Raw genomic sequence first — 20,957 nt, 5'->3', positions numbered from 1 at the left:
GCAAAACGTATTACAAACTAGGTATTATATTATATTTTTTATGAAACTATTTTACTATTTGACACTACACAAAATAGATAAAATAATTTTAAAAAAATTCATCATTTTAGTATTTTACATTTAAAATTATCCCATGTTGTCAAAATTTTAACCTACACGAGACTTCAATTGTTGACATTTTTATACCAGCATAATAATATTTAACGAGAAACCTATTTTAAATGTCCAACCTATTTTGACAAATATTTATATCAAAATAAATTTTTTTTAAAACGGATGAGTGGATATCGCTTTGCTGCACAGTAAGTTCTCATATTATGAGAAATCGAGTAAATATCCAATGTTGTAAAAATTTCAACTTCAAACGATGATTTCAATTTTAATTGACTTTCCAGTATAAATTTTTGTTTTTGATACAGGTAGACAAACTTATAAGGAATCTTGTATTAAATTTTAAAATCTTAGGTTAGGAAAAATGTTTATAAATTTCTAACTTAAAATACTCATAACTATCTTTAAAATTAAAATATGATAAAAAGCCCATGAGAAGACCTCCGTAATAATCTTACCTTTAATTTTAGTAAGAGGTCATTTCACTCTTAATTTTTAAACTAACTGAGCTAAACGTGATCTGCTGAATGTAAAATTTAAATGTTACGCTCTTGTAAGACAGAGACAACACATGCGAGTATAAAGTCCTCTTAAGTTTTTTTTTATAATTTCTCTTTACCTTTACTTCTTTGTTAATTTATTCCAATTATTATAAAATAAATAACAATTTTTAACAAATTGATCTAAACACCTCCAATACGTTGAAGTGAAATTTCTTTAACTTTTGGTGTTTACTAACAAACAAATTTAACATTCATCATTGTATCGTTGTACTATTTTTTGATTTTATATTAAAGTTGCATGTTATCAAATTATAACACAAAATATGTTTTAAGTGTTAAAAATTATCATCTAAATGCTAAAAGTAATATTTTCAAAAAAAATTCAAACTTGTCATTTGAAAGTTTAATAAAGAATGTACAAAACTAAATTCCTATACTGTTTAATAAACAATAATTTTTTTGCAATACAATCTTCCAAAACAATCAACGGTTTAAAATTTGCAAATTGCATACTTAATAACTATTGCATTAATGAATTACTCATAATATTAAACTTAATAATATGTAGGTAGGTAACATTACAATATCATATTCAAAATGTGATCAAGTAAAAATAAATTTCTTGTACATATTAAAATCTGTATGAATTTATTAAATAACACAGTCTTATACTTAAATTATTTTTAAATTTGTAAATTAGTAATATAAAATATATGATATCTTAATTTAAAAAAATTATAATTTAATTTAATAAAAAACAAAACACATTAAAGTTATAATAACAATCAAACTATTTACCCAGTATAAAATAAATACATTTATTTTTTTTACATCGTTTCTTCACCAACAGTAAATAAAATAATATCATTAACACACTACATGATAAAATATATGATATCATACAAGTACTAACATCAATCTTCCACTCTTCTTCATCAAACACATTATTATTATAATTACTATCATCAATAATGGATCGTTTAACTGAGACTATCAAATTATCATGTTGAGAACGAATATTATCAAATGGTGTCTTTTGAAGACTAATAGCTGAATACATATTTTTCAAATATTTTAGCACTTCAATTTTATTCCACTCATTAGTTCCACTTTGGTGACATGCTTCACAATGCACTTTCAATGGAAATAATACTTTAGGATGCAATGGATCTTCAGTAACATCACCCATAAGTCTTTGGTTCACTTGATTATGAGCTGACCAAAGCCACAGCACTGCATCATCTAATGATGAAACATTAGTTTCAATTGTGGTGGCCATATTCATGAAATGTTCAGAACAATCTGTACAACCAAAGAAATGTTTGACATAACCAGCAATAGTTTCCAAAACTTGTTTTCCATTAAAATTTGTCAAGTTCTTTGTAGATGCTTGAGCTGCAAGTGTGTGAAACATAGTCCATAAACCACATGGATATTTCCTATACATTGGGAGGCTACCTTCACATCCTATCCAACTATGTTTAGTAACATAAGGTTTTAACAAAAATTCATAGTTGTTAATAAGATTTCCAAGCTTCTCTCCTGACACTGTTTTGTTGAATCGTGTATTTTCCCATATTAACTTAATGAATTGTTTACCTCTAATGCTAGAAGGGAAACATTCAATAAGAAGTTCTAAATAACTATTTAATGCATTTAATGACTCACCAGAAATAACACTTCGTGATAGAATCTCGTGCTCCAGAGAATACCTTAGAGTAGCTTCTAAATCTGACAAATAAACTGTGTTGTCCTTATGAATCGAACCTTTGTCTTTATGGAATAATAAATTATAAAGCGTAGTAGTAATATCAATTACACTGAATGGTGTCATGTGCACCGTTTCCAAATATATATTAACAGTATTGGTAAAATTTGTTTTGTTATTTCCACTTGCTAAAAGTGTGAACTGGTTATTAACTTTAACAAGATAGAGACTTGGATATGTTTCTGGTTTTAACAATTTGGCCAGTTCTGTGTTAGAGTTTAGTACGCTTATTATTTTAACTTTTTTGACAGGACAGAAATCAATAATAAGTTCTTGAGCAAGCGTATTACTTGGTGTACTAATTATAATAAATGTCAAAATATTATTTGAATCCAATTCTACATTGACATTTTCAAAGGGTTGTATATCACACAAAGTTGATACATTCGTGCTAATTTGAGTTTCTTGAAGCATCTTAATGAGAGAATCCTTCATAATTTGTACATTAAAAGATCTAATAAAATCTTTTCCAATATTACTTAATGCTGGCCGGGGAGGAAAGTAGCGTACGGTGGGATAGGCCATGACTTCATAATCTCGGCATACTTGACTGTTTATTTCGTTTGAACAGTCAATTACACCAACTTTCACATAATTTTTCCACCCTGTAAATCATAAAACCTAATTAAAAAAATAACAATAATATATAGTTACAAATAATTATTTATAAGTACATGCAAATGTATTTAGCAACAAAAATCTCAGTTAGATTAGATAACAGTCAACCATTAGTAAAATCATTTGTGGACAATGAGTAATATAAAATTAGACAATTTACAAATTTTTTGTATAGTCTATTTTCAAACCTATTAATAAAATGTTTAAATAAAATATATTTTAAATCACTAATACCAACAAAAATATAAATATATTCAATATATATATTATTTATCTATACAAATATAATTTGAACACCTGTATATAATGGACAAAATTACAAGGTTCCGGCAAAGAGATAGGCATGACCAGAAACGTTTCTATAATGAACACTATTGATGGTCCCGTGAATGTCTCTTATAAGAAAGTTTAACTGTAATTAGTGTATATTAAAATAGAATGTAAATAAAATATTAATTGGTAACTACTCTTAAAAGTTTGAATTAGGTCAATCTTTTGTTTAGAAAGTATACATGTGTGTACTAGGGCTACGAAAGGTAGACATAATATTATATAAAATATAAATTAAATAAAAATGAATACATATACATTATTAAGGATAAAAACTACCTTAAACGTGATCTATTCTATATTGTTAACTATCTGAATAATATTTGATCATGAGTAATAAGAAATAACTATAGCTATAGACATAGCTGAGGTCATAACATACAATAGTTTGTCTAACCATGTTATCTATGTAATTGGTACCTTATTAATAAAATAAGTTTAAAAAAAAAGATATGTAATTACCAGGGGAATTACTTAATAACTATATGGGAAAATGAAAATTATCTGATGAAATATCACATTGATGAGTCTTGTAAAAAAAAAAATTATCATAAATATTTTGTAATAATATTATGGTCAAAAAAAAAAAGGACCAACAGTAAAAAAGTACTCGAGTGTAGGTAAGTATTATATTATAATTGTGATTAGAATAGTCTTTTTAAAATTTAATTTTTTTTATTTAAATATAGGTACCTACGATTTAAAGATGCTTAAAAAATGTTAACAACTGATTTGGTTGATATATTTTAATAACTGAATACATAAATTAAATTTGGTAAATAAAATATATTTAATTTTAAGTACAACAATTATTAATAAGTACCTACCTACTTATAACCTATATATTTTAATTTAAATTTGTGATGTTAAATGCCAGTAACTAAAAATCTGACTAAAATTGTATGGTTGATGAAATAGTATAAAATAGAAATTTTGTTTGATTTTCCTCAAAATATGAACCATCAATCATAATAATAGGTATATGCTGTAATCCAAGTGGCTAATACTTTTACTACTTATGAGCTGTGGTATAAACTTCTACCACATATTTTTGTAGCTATTTTATTTAATGTTATCTGACATTATTATTAGTTTAATGATACTATAACATAAATTACTAAACATATAACATTTAAACATTAAAATATAATTAAAACATTTTTTTAATAAGTCATCAAAATGTTATAGCTCATGGTTTTTAATTATTTTACAAAGGTTTTATCATTGATAAACATGCGTAATAGAAATAAATGATTGAAGGCGAGAAATAATATGAATTGTATAAGACATAATTACAATGGTTTGCAATTTTCTATAGTAAATTAGTATACCATAATACAATATAAATTTTAATGTGTATGGTAGAATTCTTAACTTAAACCTAAAATGATTTACATTTCTAATTAAGCAAGTGCCTGCCTATATTATTATAAAAATGTAATATTTATGAATGTTTATACATCAGTTTAAATATAAGAAAAATATAAAAAAGATCACATGGTTTACTTGCATTTTTATTTTCAAATTGAAGAAGGTACAGTCGAGTATAAAGTAGCAGGTTCTTATTACCTATTATGGGAATAGTTATTTAAATAATATCACAGTTAATGGTTCCAAATATTTCAGCTGGTGTTCATAAAACCTATACTAATATGTTTAATCAACAGTTTGTTACCGTAGACTTGAATTCCAAATTCTTTCCAAGGGGTTGAGAACCGTATACAATGTCCACAGAAGGCATTGTAAAACTCAATCACGTATGATGTATTTCCTTGCAATACTTTGTCATTAAAATTAGTCCTGTCCAATATTTCAACCATATCAGTGTCTTCGTACAGGCCAATAAGTTCTGTGCATACCGGCGCAGCACCGAGTGCTGCTACGATCAAGACGACCAAGACATGGCCGTTACACCATATCAACATCGTGTTCTGATGAATCGATCGACTAGAAAGAAAAAAATATAAGAAAGATCCAAAAACTACAGCGGATGTAGTTGAGGTGTGTATAAGCTGCACTCTCCTAAATCCGAAAGGGACATGTCGTTTTTAGTGGATGTGAGGGAGACAACAGATTTTCTAAGAAAATGACTTAGGTTAGATGCACCTGAGACGATTGAGTAATGTGGATGGGATTATGAGGGGAATATAAACCCGCAAATTAATATTAATAATAGTGCACTACCTATGTCAACGCCATCAACATTGCAGTTACCTAGCTATTTTTCGGTTAATTAAAATAAGTATTATACTCTAACAGCAGGAACAATATAAAATATTATCGCTTTTGGATGACGTCGTCGTCGATAACTTATCGGCAACACAAATAACGCGCATACAATGAAACAACCGTTGAACTCATACGTCACCGGACGCGACGGATTGTGAAGTCATAAACTCGTAACCGTCTCGGACGGTGGTAGTGGACACGTCTGGAGTAAGTAGTAACGTATGGGTACTAACTGCGGTAGCGGGCAGGACTGGACAGTGACTGACTGTCCGCCTGTGTGTATACGTACCTACTATCTGTCAACCACTGTCGACTGTCGACCGCTGTTCGTGAATGTCTATCCGCTTCACCTGAGCAGAAAGCCAGAAACCAGACTGACCAGTGACCGAAACGCGCGAGCGACACGGCTAAACTGAGCGACGGTCGACGGGACTGACCGTCGCCTTGCCGAGCGGCGTAATACGACGTCAATCGCGATCGTTTTCGTCTCTTCTTCCACCGCCCACAACTCTACAGGCTTATAACGATCGATTAGTCACTGTAGAATGTAATTACTAAAAACATTAAATTATTATTAATCATCGTTATGTTTTGTAGAATTGTACTCAAGTGTTCGTTGGATGCTAGCTGAACAGACGATTGCGATAACGAAATAATACGACTATCATCCAATAACATTAATCAGGTGCCACTTTCTCACAAGTACGATTATAAACATCTTTATTATAATAGTACAATAATCGTCCTCACATTGACACACTGCATCAGCTGGGAAATTAAAAATGGTTTCAGTGCGCTATGAAAGTATGAACGTATAACATAATACGTAGCCAACAATTAAAAAAATAAAATTTGTATGAAAGTTACTTCTAAAGTCTAAAATGTCAAACTCACGACACCACTGCACCAGCGTACCAGACTTATAAGGGTCAGAGCCCAGAGGATCCGAGTTAAGCCTCCCCTGGATCCCTATACGTAATTTGACAAATGATCAGACCGCTCACCCACCCCTCCCACCCCCCACAAACAAAGCAAAATTCTGACTACCACTACGCCACTGGTCTACAACAGTGATAACTGAAAATTAATATACTGAATATTGAAACTGAAACTGAATGTCAGAATAGATTATGAATGATACGATATCTGTAATCTGTGATACGACATGCAAATTTAGTATCGCGTATAATGCCGTATTCTGTATCTATTTTGATTTTTGACTATTTTTAATTTCGATTAATGAATATTGATAATTGATAAACTTATCACATTATCACAATGTTGTTATCTATCTTTCGCCAAACACCACAGGCCAATCACCAAACTACCACTGATAACACGCCAATAGTAATTCGTAACAACACATTTTAAATAGTGTGGGAACTAGGAATGTAGGGTTATAGAAAGAAGTCTGTAATAATATCACAGAAGAAATCTCCATAGACTTTTCCTATAGGTCTACGTAAATCACGGATAGAATGGACTAGAGAGGAGAGAGCCTAGAATCTAGATACTATATATTAATTATTAAGGCCCTCTGGAATGGACTTTATACGAACAGGTGTTCGCGGTAGGGTGACGGGAAGCCGGGCCGCTTAAGGTTACAGAATCTAGCGCTACCTATATTCATTGTATAAACTAGATAATGAATATTATAGGCACAGAATAAATTAAATTTCATTTATTTTGTGATATAGGTAAGAGTGTAGTACTAGATTCGCACTCGCATCCATTCCCCCCTCCCATAGCCTACTCTTTACCTTAAGGGGATTCGATACCGCCATTTGCTGTTTTTGTCTAACACACGCGTGACATAGTAGGTAATTTAGACGTGTTTTTTGCCAAACATACCAATTGATCCAATGAAGTGATAATAAATCTGAAAACAGATTTGAATTTGTCGTTAAGTCTACTTAAAATCGACTTTCCCACATTTTTGATATTATCTCCCAAATTCCTAAAAATGTCATATTAAAAAAGAGCATTTAAAAATGTTTGTATTTCAATTTTCGGAGAAGTTAAATTCAAAAAATCATAAATGTGGGAAAGTCGATTTCAAGTAGACTTGACTACAAATTCAAATCTGTTTTTAGAATTCTTATCGCTTCATAAGATCAATTGGTATATTTGGCAAAAAACACGTCTAAATTACTATGTCACGCGTGTGTTAGACAAAAACAGAAAATGACGGTATCGAATCCCCTTAACCGAACCGGTGATCACTGATTACTGATTAGGCTTTCGTTTCCGGCATGATATAAACCATAGTAAAATAAATACCATTTAATACCTATTTATTTTACTATGATATAACAAAATGGTATGATCTTAAGATTCCAGATTTGGTTCAAGTCCGCGCAATACGTCACTTATTAGTTATTATCATATTGCCATTGAATTATTACTACGATACACTACCTACGTCCGTGCTTACCGAAGAATCTGATCTTCAAAAAGTTAAGATTATACCTTGTTACAAATAACCAGTTTAAGGGAAATGATTGGCACAACCCCTTTGGGCATGGCTTGATTTTTTTTTTAAATAGAACCACTATGCTTTAGCCAATTAGCCATAATTATTCCTAAAAAATATAAGTAAAAAAGTGGATGTCCCTCTGTTGAACATTAGGTGTCTGTCTAGAAGATCGCTGTAATGGATAGTATTAAATTTGAATTCAATGAAATAATATTATTGTACACGAAAAATGATTCTAAGCGGAAACGGAATGTCATTTAGGATATTTTCTATTGTTATTACTTATTATTAATACGATAGCCAGTAAGTTGAATCAATATTATTCTTAAATTATCAGTGATGCTGGAAAAATATTAAAATACTTATGTAAAATTGGGCTGTTTTGGAACCGAATAACAATGAAATTATTAAAATCGTTATTCTATGTTTCGATATATTAATATGAATTTCGTCTAAATTTAAAATTAAAATAACTATAAAAAAGCTATGTTTACCTATGTTTATATTTAGATTGTTTGATTACAGAATTAACTACTTACGTAGAAACTTGTTTTAAATTTTCAATCCTTAGCTGTAGATGTTGAACATTTAATACATTTTAAACTACAAAACTGTTTTTTCAATTTTCAATTTGAGAAATGTTGTCAAAATTTGAACTTAAAATAATATTATAAAACAAAAACTTAACTATGTATTTTCATTACATTTATAACAACATATAAGAAGCCTTTTATTACATTTTCACGCTTTTTGACCAGACAAATACAATTTTATTGCCATTCATAGAAAAAAAACAAAAAATATGAAAATTGAAAATGTCCGTCAACAGCTTAAAACATGACAAAAGGTTTTTTTTTTGAATTCATTAGCTTTTAGTAAAAAACTATAATAGCTCAACAATTAATACAGATAATACAGATAAAATTATACAGATAATAGAGGCTTGACAAAAGAGTTATTATTATTTATTTAGGATTACGCTAAAAACTAAAATCGATTTTTTCGAAAACTGGTTTTGCTTAAAAATTCCCGTTTTTCTTATTATTTTTTTTTTGTTGTTGTTTTTGCTGTCGCCGAGATAGACAATCTACCACCCTCTTAACTTTCCTGGTTTTTCAAAGATCAATTTTAAATTTTCACAAAATTGGCCAAGACTATGACTACCCGTCTACCTGTAAATATTTCAAAACGACTCAAAACATTTTGAAAATGTTATTGTTTATAGAAAATTATAAAATAAGCACGCGGTGAAAATTTCAAGTATTTTACGGTCATTCGTTTTAAGTTGCAACAAAATAAGAAACTCCTTCGATGAGAATTCGTTAATAATTTATGAGTGAGTATCCAATGTTGAAAAAAATTGAACTTTAAACGCTCATAAAAAAATTAATTTGACTCTCCGGAAAACTATTTTTTTTTTTTTTGTTAGTCGTAGTTTAAATGTATGGGTCATGGGCAATCTTGTATTGAATTTTCAAATCTTAGACATAAATATAAAAATGTGTACAAATTGCTAACTCAAAATAAATTACAAATGTTCATGATTTTTACGATTTAAATTACTCTATAAATAAAAACAAATCGTTTTTTTTTTTCATACTTTTCATTTTTTATTTCTAAGCGCTTCCACGCGTTTCTCATAATTTTGGAACTATTTTACAGCCTTTAACTATAACTAAATATACCCAATGCCTTTTACCCGGTACTGTGATGAGTGGTGGTAGAACTGGTAGAAGGAGGAATGAAATTACCTAGGGGTCACGGACTAAGATACCTTAGTCCGTGCTAGGGGTCGAGTAATTATTTATCATTATTCATGTAATCATGTTATCAGTACAAATAGTCGAATCCACGATTAAATATCTTTAATCGTGGTCGAATCTCATAGAACAATATTATTGAGGTTACACGGAATTCGTCTTATTACGAATGTTACAATATTTCTTCATGGTTAAAAAACTAAACAAATAATTTTTTTTATAAATATATATTTTATGAATATTATGATGGCCGACTATTGTCAAGACTTGTATGTGGGATGAAGAGAGAAAGAAAAAGACAATAACCTACGTTTTAATCATTTTATATTTAAATTAATTTTCGTTTCTTTTGTTCGGAAGCAAGAGTTGTTAGGTCTTTATAAATTAGGTACCTAGTTAATTTAAGTTTAATTTTTTACCTAAATGTAAATTCTACAAAGGTACATTCTTTTTAAATCTCAGTTTTACTGTAAAATTATTTAAAGCACAGTACCTATACATGTTTAACAATAAACATCAACGTTTTTAACAATAACTTACTGCAATTTGTTTTTCTATTGTTATTGTTGACACCTAAATTATGAATACATGAGTTTACACCTGTTAAAATATTAACTTAGTAGTTAGTAGACAATAATTAACCTAGAAAAAAGAACGCATTTAAAAAACAATTTCTATGAATTAAAAATAAATACGTTTATTATGTTAGGTACATAATTTATGTATAAAAACCGAATATTTTAATGTGGATTACCTACACGTCTTGTTTACAATTAGAAAAATCATGTGTTTAAATAACCATCGATCACAGATTAGATCATATTTTACATTTTTACATGCATTTATATAGTTATTTAATTTAGGAACCTACCTATAATGCAATATTGATACATTTTTTCATTTTAAAAACAGAATGTTCTGATTTTCTAAACTTCAATTTTTAGAATTTAGATGTTTTTTATTTTAAAGAATCAATTAATTAAAACTCTTTGAACCACTAACGTGATTACATTATGTTTCCAACCTCTTATCAATTATACACAGTCCAAAAAATTTTAAAAATAATTAAAATTAGAGGACTAATTAAATTTAAATTGCATTGACTTTGAAACCAAGTACTGAGGGCCAAAAATTCTGATTTATATCAAAAAAATTGAAATATCCATGAATAATATTTTTAAATTACAACAAAATAACTTAAATCATTATTCTTAAAAATTTGAACTTAAATGTCTATAAAAAAAAATATATTGTGTTAACAGACTTTTTAAATTTTTAACATAAATAATATATTCTATCGCGATAATATATTAAACACAACATAACATCAATCTATATCAATAATCAACTTTGATATTGATTATTGTGGAATGAAGTTCGACTGCGAGTTTTCACCATAAATTGACTAAAGTAATTTTCATAGACCATTATAGTACATTTTGACTAATTGAGTTTATTGGTCACAATTTACTAGTCTCAAAATAATAATACCAACCTATAATACTATTTACTACCTACCTACTGTGTATAAATATGCACAATGCACATAGTACATACCTACTTATATATGATTATGAATAATTTTAATTAATAATATAAAATATGCTACATTTCTAAGGATATATGAATGCTCTAAGTTTAAGCTTTTTAAGTGTAACATACTTAAGATAACAAATTCCCTGAAATACTTACATAATATGAGTATTAAATTATTTTTATTTCATACGACCGATAATTGTATCTGATTTTTATATAGATACTTTGCAATATTCTCTACTTGGATATACATTTGATGATTAAAGTGCTTAAAATGCTTATACCTACTTGTAATAATGTTAAAAACATTCCTATATAGATAGGTAGGCATCTACTTTAATATCTGGCTGATGTGTTTACTCGTCAAGTAGAATAAAATTAATACACTCACAATTATTCATATACTATGAATTCAGTTAAAAAGTCTTTCAATAATTAACGTATTTACAAATCACTAAATTTACTAAAAATATTAATTATTTCATACTTCTATAAGAATATATTTGTGTACATAATAAATTATAAACATAACTAAGTTTTATTTTTGTAGGTATCATCAATATTATTTGATAAAGTAGATTTTAACATTCCATTAAAATAATCACTAATAATCACCTTCGATTCAATAAAATACAATTAGTATTGATTATCATTATAATGAAGAAGTATATAAATTGTTATGTGTCATTATATTACAAATACATAAGAATAAACTATAAATTACTTGTAAGTAAAATTAATAGTTGTAATTCTATAAGTAGCATTTAAAGGGAATAACAAAAATGTAGATATTTATATATTTTTTTGTATAAGTTTTAATAATTTTATTTGTTTCATAAAATTAATTATATCTAGGTTTTTATTTTGATTGGGTCCTAGTGCGATGTCTAGAAGTTAAAAGATATCTTGTGCTTGACCCATTCTTGGTTGTACCTTAAAGGCTTAAACGGTCAGCTATTAAGTATTTGATGGTTACACAGGTTTGACAAATGGGGTGCTCCTCTCTGGCCATCAGGAAACCGTGAGTGATTCTGCTGTGACCAAAGCGAAGTCTGTTAATAACTAAAATATATTTTTAATAAGTAATCTGTATTTAATATCATTTTGGGGATAAGTTAACTCATCTATTATTCATTAAGGAAATCAAATGCTTAATGTTTCATGAGCTTTGATTTTGTTTTAATGAAAACTGAAATAGTTACCTAGGCAAATTGAGAATGCTTATAAACAATAACATATGTATAAGTTGAAGGTAGTAGGTACCTAAAATAAGTAAAAATATTTATTTATAGATTAATAATGTCCTTCAAAGAGCTGAATTATGATTTTATATTATATTATGGTACTAGTGTGTTATTTTCTAAGGAGGATTGTGTATGCAATTTATCATGCTCTTACAATAGAATTTGATCAAGTTTGCAAAATAAATGACACAATGTTACTCACACCCGCTACTTGTATCATTTCCCGAGTACACGTGGAAATGTTAAAATAATGCAATTACGGGTGCATACTAGTAATGATATTAACTAATATTACCAAATCACTTTTTATACCCAAAAATGCTTGAGAGACTTTAACCATTTCAATTTTAATTCTTTAAAATACTTAATACAGCTTGACATCTCTTCAAAACTTAATTGAGGCGTTTTTTGAAATACAAATTTCCATCTTAGATATACTATACAAAAAAGTAAAAATGTTTATAATATGGGCATTCAAATATTTTGTTTAGCAATAACTAATAAGCTATTACTAATAACTAAGTAAGAAATTAATTTTTTGTAAAACATCTCAATCAAGTTTTAGAAAATAATATGTCACACATCTTAAGGTTTTTACAAAATATAAATCAGTATGGCTCAAGTCTCACTATGTACACAGAGAAACATCTAAAAAGTAAAAATGATATATTTTTTAACTAACTAGAACCACCACAGTTAGACAATAGTAAACAATATTAATCAAATAGGTAACAAAAAAGAATAAGGATATATGTTGATAATTATATGATTGGAAAATTGTTTTAGGTGCCTGTAAGGTCAGTGGCATACACAGCAATTGGGGTGGAAAGCTTATATCAAAAAATTATATTTTTCAATATTTGATGTTTTAATATAAAAACTTGGAAACGTTTCTATAAAATAAAAAAAATCCATCAAGAAGAGGTTAAATACCCCCTCTCTGACCTCAAAGGTACTAGTTTTATTTATTCACTCAGTTATGTAATATTGATTGTATTTGATTAGATCTTTTTATTTTAATAATCATAGAGATTTTTTCAGTCTGATAGTGGTGGACATTCCATTACGCACGAGTAGGTCTATCCATTGTATTATAAAATTCTACACTAACTTGAATTCTGTAAAAATGGAATTTATATCTATTTGAACATAGATTTATTTTTAATAATACCTTATGACTTATACCGGTTGGTGTAGGTGTGTATAAATGATGTGACTTTTTTTTACTAAATATTATTTTACACAAATATACAATATAATATATATTATAAACTAATACAGTAATACATTATAGATACTTAAAGAAAGTATCAGTACAAATTTATAATAAATACTAGGTATAGATAAAACCAAACAAATTTAACAAGTTACCAGCGACAGCATGGTTAGAACTCATAATAAATATGCGTATAAGGTAAATAGTATAGATATGATAGGTATAGTTAATTCGTATTACTAATAAGATAATACATTTAACCTTTAACATTTTATACCTTTTTATTGGTTTCAAACACAAATTTTCAATAAGATATAATTACTAGAAAAATAAGGTATTTATAATACAATTGCCAATAGGTAACATACATTAATCCATATTCATGTTATAATTTACAAAACTAAAATTTAAAAACAAATATATTTCGAAAAAATATTCAACAATCCAATTAAATATAAACAACACATAGTACCGTACATACAATAACCTGCAAACGTTTTATTTTAGTCTAGAAGTATCATAATGAAAATAAAAATACTGAAATTTTTTAAACTTAATTCATAATTAGGTATTTGCATATAAATATGCATAATATAATAATTCAAATACAATAACATTAATAATAATACAATTCAACGATTATAACAGATTTTTAATGAGTACATTTACTATTACTATTATTATTACTCATAAACTTTATTTAAACTACATATATTCAATTTAAGCTTAATTATATTGCACCACAAATACAAAAATAATAGGATTCAGCAATAATATTATTGTACAACATTTCAGATCCATGTGTTATACGTCTATTCATTTGACATAAAATAATATGTGAATAAATATTATGTTAACAGTGACAAAACATGAATTAGTGATCCGACGTTATCGATATACACAAATATATCATTGATTATTGCTAGCTGGAATGTATGGGAAACAAACTTTTGGAAACAAAATGAGCAAACCCATTGACTTCAGCAATAGGTAGAGGAGAAGACTTAAAGCTTTATCAATTGATTTTTAGATTTTACTATGGGCCAGTAAGAGTAACAGTTATATTTGTGTTAGGTTAATGCAAAATATTTTCATAAAAAAATCTCCTAATTTCTTACATTAAGAAATAACAATTAATTATTACCATGACAAATGAATATATCCTACATTATATCATATAATATATCCTAATAAGATCGATAGAATTTAAACCATTTTTAAGCTATTATGCAAATGTTTTTAAATAATTTACTGTATACTTGTATATCATATTATTTAAATCAATAATATTAATGATAGATGGATAGTAGTAAAATATTTTGAAAGATCGTGGATATGTAAAATGTTTATACGATTTATGTATAAATTTCAGTTGTGAACCTTAAGTCGAATATGCGCTATTCTTCCAACCCATATTAGGTATGCTTCCGAACGTCAATTAACTGTCACAAAATTTAAATAAACAAAACAACAGTTTTAAGAAAAAAAAAAAGGAAAAAATTGTATTAAGACAGTCAATAAAATATAATTATCCCGGTAGTCGAGATTCAGCATAGAAGTCGGGTTCATCTTCGTCATTAGACATGTTGGTTGGCTCATTGCTGTCCAGCTATAGTTGAAGAACAACAAATCAAGTATTATAACATCCATAAACAATAATTTAATAATTAATCCATTGCCACTTACTGCTCGTAATTCTTTTGTAGTAAATATTTTATCACATAGTTGAGATCGCACAGGAATCATCATGATTAAAAAAAACGGAAACAACAAAGAATATGATGACGACTTAACGCTCCACAAAATACACAAGCATACGAGTTGAATTCCAGTGAATAGATGCATTTTGTATGTTTGTACCTGGAGAAATCAAACATGAAAATTCATTAATAATTTATTAAATTAAGATATGAAGTCAAAGTAAAAATTATTTCAATATAAAGAATTAGTTTTCAAAAATATTTTTTAAACGTTCCAGGAACCTGGAGGCTGGAATAAATATAAGTGTATGCACTTGAGTGTTTTTCCTTATACATAATTATAATATATAATAAGGCGTTTGTAAAGCTCCATTAATTTATTCAATTTCTCTAAAGTCTAAACATGTTTCTGATACGGACATCGTTCCCAACGTTTGTTCTCTAGTTGTTTTTTTAAATATTACTCATAATTCACTTAAAAATAAAAAAATCTTAAAAAAACAACGAGAGGATATGCATAATGTTTAAACATTTAATTTTGATAGTTGGTCAATTCGCTCTAATACTTAAACCAATACCACAAAATTGGAACTGCAGGGCATACATATTGCCATATTGGTATATTATGCAAAGACAACACATGCGGCTAGGACGCCTTTTTAACAAGTACCTAACAGTTATATTAAATTATCCATATGATTTGATTGAAAATACAATTTTTTACATAATATAATAATTTACTTACATGGCGAACGTACGGGGCTTCTGAATGATGTTTCACAGGCATGAAAACCAATTTGAGGCGTTCGAAAAACTGTATACCGTCGATAGACGATATTCCCATGTACAGAAAGACTCCAAAAAGTACAGCCATCGGTATTAATCGCAGTAAAGGAGACATGACCACTGAACAACCAACCATTATAGATACTAACAGAGAGCTGACTCTTTGCTCTAATAATACAATTTTAAAAATGTAAATGAGAACAAATAAAATAACACATTAAATAATACAACAGAGCTGAATACTAATACAGTAATACTTTATCTGTATTATAATAATATATACAGTAGTCACGAATGGATGACGTTAAATCATTTAAATTTTTGCTATTTTAGGTAAATATCTACCTACTCCAAATATTTTATAATTTGCATAGGTTTAAAACAAAAAACACACCCAATTCGATATGTTTTTCTTTTTACTTAGGCAAGTTTTTTCCTTCATCATTTTAAAACTATATTGCACCTTGTATTGATTATCGATTCATAGATTTATTACGTATTGATACAATGATACGTATCTAATGTATCATGTATGTTAAATATAAATATTAAATACACTATTTCAGTATAGCAAGCCTGTGGCTGTGTGTGATTTGGTTGTAATCTTAACCTCATGTATTTGGACGTGACTTAACTTGGCGAAGGAATGCCAAAATATGCGGAGAAAAGTCGTAAAACAATCTTAAACTGCTTTCGTTTGCTATAAAATTATTTTGCACGAACCTTTTACTTCGATGATATGAGGCTTTTGACCGGGAGCGTGAGTTCGGCTCATCACTGTTAGCGATGACACGTGAGCAACGGACCTGACAGTCGCGGCGCTCATCCATGGGGCGCCAATCACGCCGCACATCAAATTGATGAAATTAACTAGTACAATATCCAAGTGGAAGCCACTGCCTTTCTGAAGTTTGCGTTCTTTTTTGGCAATTATCAACCTGCGAACCGATATAGTGGTCAGTTATGTACGGCATATTTCACTGGCACTAGCACGCTCGTCAAAATTAGTATGGGCACGTACTCGCTGATGTGGGTTTCCATGAACATGAGAATGTAGACGAGTATGGCAGGCACAACTGCAGCGAAAGGCACCCAAGGTTCAACGGGGCCCTTTAACCCACTGGGCGATATGAACCACCCACGTGCCGCCGGATCCGAAGGTGTCAAACCTTCAGGAACTTTGAGCTTTTCGGTGTAAGTAGTTGGATTGAAATAGTCGGCGGCTACCATTGATATGATGGCTATGGGTACTCCAAAATCACCCAATGCTCTACGAATCTGAAATCATTACATGACTCTTAAATAATTTACTGCCCAAATTCCGAACCCCGTTGTGAGTGCAAGGGGCATTAATGTTGCCTATCCTAAAATGCATAGCCTCTTTACTTAATTTTGTTTCATTCAATTTATTTGATGATAAATTAACAAGTAAAAAGCCATATTCACACTTACATAATCATTTGTAGGTATATAAGACAATTTGATCGGTATGATCCATACAATATTATGTAAAAATCAATTAATGAAACATGATATTGTAAAATGGAACAGATTTCGTCAATATTAATTATTATAGTTTATACTTTAAGCACAATTAATTAACATATTTTATTTTATTATAGAAAATTCACTCACATTTCTTCCAAGAAATTTACTATTCCTGAAATGCCGAAGGTAATAGGCAACGAAAAATGTTCCCAGTGCTAAGATAGTGCACAGTAGCGCAGTGTTCGGCTGCTTTGTGATCATAGGTTGGTGATCTATTGGTTTAAACAACTCTGTATCGCTAAACAAAATTTTTATAGGTTCAATTTTATTAACAATTTATATAATTAAAAGCAAATAATTATAATTAAAGAATTCAAAATATATAAAAATATGTAAATATAGAAAAAAATAGAAAAAAATAGTTTAATATATAGGTAAATATAAATAAAGCCCTAATAAAACATATTTTAACGAAAAATAAGTTAAACTTAACACACACTTATATTTATATTAAAGTTGTTAAAATATAATAAAAATATTCCACAGTTAAAGAACAAATATACATTATAAGTTTATACTTTTAACTTTTTATCGATAAATTCAGTTGTAAGTTAGCGTTAGACATAAATTTAAAACACACGAACAAACAAAATATGTATTTATTTTATTTTGCATACGACAACCAACTGTTAATAGTAATAATGATAACAATGTAGTAATATAAAGTAATTTTTTTTTTCATGTACCTAGATAGAAACAAATAGATGCAAAGAATCAAGCACTCACTTAGATGTAGAATTATAGGAAGTAGAGTTTGAGAGAGAAATGTAATTTGCACTGCCTGACAAATTGTTTTCTTCACAATACTCCTTCAATGGTAACAACGGATGTTTGATGAATACCTTTTAAAAGAATAAGTATTTTACTATTGCAAATATATTTAGTATTTACATATCTGATATGCGAATGTATTCTATGATTTCGTTGCAATTACATGCAATTACCATAATTATTATACTTACATTAAAGCATTTTGATAAACTTTCCCATATGTAAATTAACGATATGAGTGATGCGAAAATTTCTTCAGTAAACCTTGTGAATACTTTTACTAGAACACTGCCTTCAACGCAACTAACAAGAAGAGCAATGATTACCAACCATATGCCGATGTAAACTCTCATAGGTAAGAATTCGATGTCGTTGCTGCGACAAAACTACAAAATATAAGACAAATATCCACGATCGGGTTAGCATGATATTTGGACGTAAAAACGGGATTTAAAAATTATCAAACTGCACTATACGCAAACTTACAGTGAAAAGTGCTTCGTCAAAGAGCAATAAAGGTCCAGTAGTTCCTACTATCAGTAATGGCTGTCCAGAAAACAGCGAGAAGATGACACCGGACACAGATGTGGCGACTAGAGTTTCTGATATCCCGATGAAGTTTTTCGTTTTATCCGCTGAAAAATTACAAGAAAACGTCAGTATGTTTAAAAATGATAGCGATTTTTCACTAAATGGGTGGGGATCATCAGTTTATTAATCTACAACTATTGAGGTGTTTTACTGACCCATGAGACCACCAAAAGTGATTGCTGCTGACAGAGCGGCAAAGTATATGAATATTGCAGATGCTATACACTGCAAATTTAACCCTTGAATGAAATCGGATTTGTAGTACGGTAATCGGCGTTTTATGTCCTTCACTAAACCTCCCCAAGGCTTTTTCGTACGCCTCAAAGGGTCATCTTTGGTATCGTCGCTCTTTTCGCTTGAAGTTGAAGTTAAGGTCGTTACTAAAAACAGACAATAAACACATTATGATGTATTACTTTATTTATTTACCCATTTAAAATGAATCATGGATGGTCCATAGCAATAACATTTAAAGAATTATTTATTAACAATATTATACCTTTTTGTGAAGCTGCACGTGTTTTTCGCCTCTTGATTTGTTCGCTTTTTTCTTTGAGTTCTCTTAGAGATAGCAATTCTTCTCTTTCCCAATCACATGGTGGCAATACAATACTGCTGTCGAGAAACTCGTTCAGTAAACTTATCAGTTCTTTACGTTCCGCGGCTTTGTATGCTTTGCAATGAAATTCCTACAATATTATTATAAAATAAATGATAAAAATCGTTTAATTTGTTCGTTGAACATAAAATTGTAGCATTTTCGATACATATTTCTTATGCTGTGTATTGTTAAGTAACTATACTGTGTCCAACGAGAGAACACGTCGCTCACTGACCAAATCTGGTTCCCCCACGCGACACCCTACCATAGGTGAACCAGTCTTGTGGGCGGGGTGCGCAAAACTGGTGCGTTCTCTCGCTGGACAGAGTACAGGTATTACAATTTTTTTTTGTGGTTTTCATTAGAGAATATTACTTACAGAATTTGACATTAAAGTTGACATTGATCTTCCAACTTCATGATAATCGATATCCTTTGGATCAGGGGGACCCAAAAGTATGAACATAAATCGTACTGGTATTGTAACTTCGGTTAATGAAGGTATTAAGATACCCTCAGCTAAACGTACAAAAGCTGCGGTTCTTTTTTTTAAGAAATCTACAGAACCGACTAACACCGTAGTGGCTTCTGCACCAACTGGTATTCGTTTAAGAATACTTTCCTTTTGAGCCCTTTTAACCATGTCTTCAGTCGATGAGGTATAAGTCTCTTCTTTCATATCAATATTAATATGATTTTTGTCCAAGTCTAGGAATGAACGATTATTGTTGTTATTGATGACGCCAAATTTAGGACTTGAATGCATTTCATGGCTCGATAAAGTACTTTTCATTTTTGATTTTCCGTCGTCATTCAGATTCTAAAAATAGAAACCCGTAAATACCATTATACTTTTATAGTAAATACAATGAATATAACTAAATTATAGACTATAGGCTTTGTTAACTACTTAATATTATTTGTTTTGAACAATTTTGAAATCTAAAAAATTATAAGTAAACTACGTAATTAAAGCATCGCATTTTGTATAATACTAATTTATTGATTTTTATACATTGCATATATTATATTAATAGTAAAAAGCATATTGTAAATATGTTATGAATATGTTGTGGCCTATAGCCTCAATCTGAAAGAAGTTTTAAAAAAAGCGATTCAGATATAGTTGTAGCAGGTGGACACTTGTCAATCAAGGGATTTTAACTAAA

The 20,957-nt window shown here is 29.0% G+C and overlaps 2 protein-coding genes and 1 long non-coding RNA gene across 9 annotated transcripts in view; 1 reads left to right on the top strand and 2 right to left on the bottom strand.

The window, feature by feature from the left end:
* Positions 1 to 1,404: 1,404 nt before the first annotated feature.
* Positions 1,405 to 6,518, bottom strand: LOC111026859 (sulfhydryl oxidase 2-like). 3 transcript variants are annotated; one of them, XM_022305024.1, is made up of 4 exons: positions 6,310 to 6,518; positions 5,849 to 6,113; positions 5,006 to 5,277; positions 1,405 to 2,987 (listed from the first exon to the last, which is right to left on the bottom strand). In XM_022305024.1, the coding sequence occupies exons 3-4, from the start codon at positions 5,253 to 5,255 to the stop codon at positions 1,405 to 1,407; spliced, it is 1,833 nt and encodes a 610-aa protein (XP_022160716.1). In that variant the 5' UTR covers positions 5,256 to 5,277; positions 5,849 to 6,113; positions 6,310 to 6,518. The 3 variants fall into 3 exon arrangements, with proteins under 3 accessions (XP_022160716.1, XP_022160715.1, XP_022160717.1); XM_022305023.1 differs by having other exon boundaries at positions 5,849 to 6,518; XM_022305025.1 differs by lacking the exons at positions 5,849 to 6,113; positions 6,310 to 6,518 and adding an exon at positions 5,515 to 5,769.
* Positions 6,519 to 12,010: 5,492 nt separating this feature from the next.
* Positions 12,011 to 14,766, top strand: LOC111026877. Its single transcript, XR_002603743.1, has 2 exons — positions 12,011 to 12,352; positions 13,362 to 14,766. It is a non-coding gene; the product is annotated as an uncharacterized LOC111026877 (long non-coding RNA).
* A 397-nt stretch (positions 14,767 to 15,163) lies between these two features.
* Positions 15,164 to 20,957, bottom strand: part of LOC111026851 (band 3 anion transport protein-like) — a 54,071-nt gene continuing 48,277 nt past the window's right edge. For 4 of the 5 annotated variants that reach the window (XM_022305002.1, XM_022305001.1, XM_022305004.1 and 1 more), the window contains 12 exons: positions 20,168 to 20,608; positions 19,687 to 19,876; positions 19,343 to 19,567; positions 19,083 to 19,231; positions 18,788 to 18,982; positions 18,552 to 18,667; positions 17,913 to 18,063; positions 17,299 to 17,555; positions 17,001 to 17,215; positions 16,237 to 16,445; positions 15,478 to 15,651; positions 15,286 to 15,400 (listed from right to left, as the gene is read on the bottom strand). In XM_022305002.1, the coding sequence (XP_022160694.1) occupies positions 15,320 to 15,400; positions 15,478 to 15,651; positions 16,237 to 16,445; positions 17,001 to 17,215; positions 17,299 to 17,555; positions 17,913 to 18,063; positions 18,552 to 18,667; positions 18,788 to 18,982; positions 19,083 to 19,231; positions 19,343 to 19,567; positions 19,687 to 19,876; positions 20,168 to 20,608 (2,403 nt within the window). In that variant the 3' untranslated portion in view covers positions 15,286 to 15,319. Of the gene's footprint in view, positions 15,401 to 15,477; positions 15,652 to 16,236; positions 16,446 to 17,000; positions 17,216 to 17,298; positions 17,556 to 17,912; positions 18,064 to 18,551; positions 18,668 to 18,787; positions 18,983 to 19,082; positions 19,232 to 19,342; positions 19,568 to 19,686; positions 19,877 to 20,167; positions 20,609 to 20,957 lie in introns of all 5 variants that reach the window. The other variant, XM_022305003.1, reaches the window with a different exon arrangement.

Source organism: Myzus persicae, unplaced genomic scaffold, assembly GCF_001856785.1.
Source record: "Myzus persicae strain clone G006 unplaced genomic scaffold, MPER_G0061.0, whole genome shotgun sequence".
NCBI lineage: Eukaryota > Metazoa > Arthropoda > Insecta > Hemiptera > Aphididae > Myzus > Myzus persicae.
The sequence above is the reverse complement of the archived record's forward strand: the minus strand, read 5'-3'. Positions and strand labels throughout refer to the sequence as shown.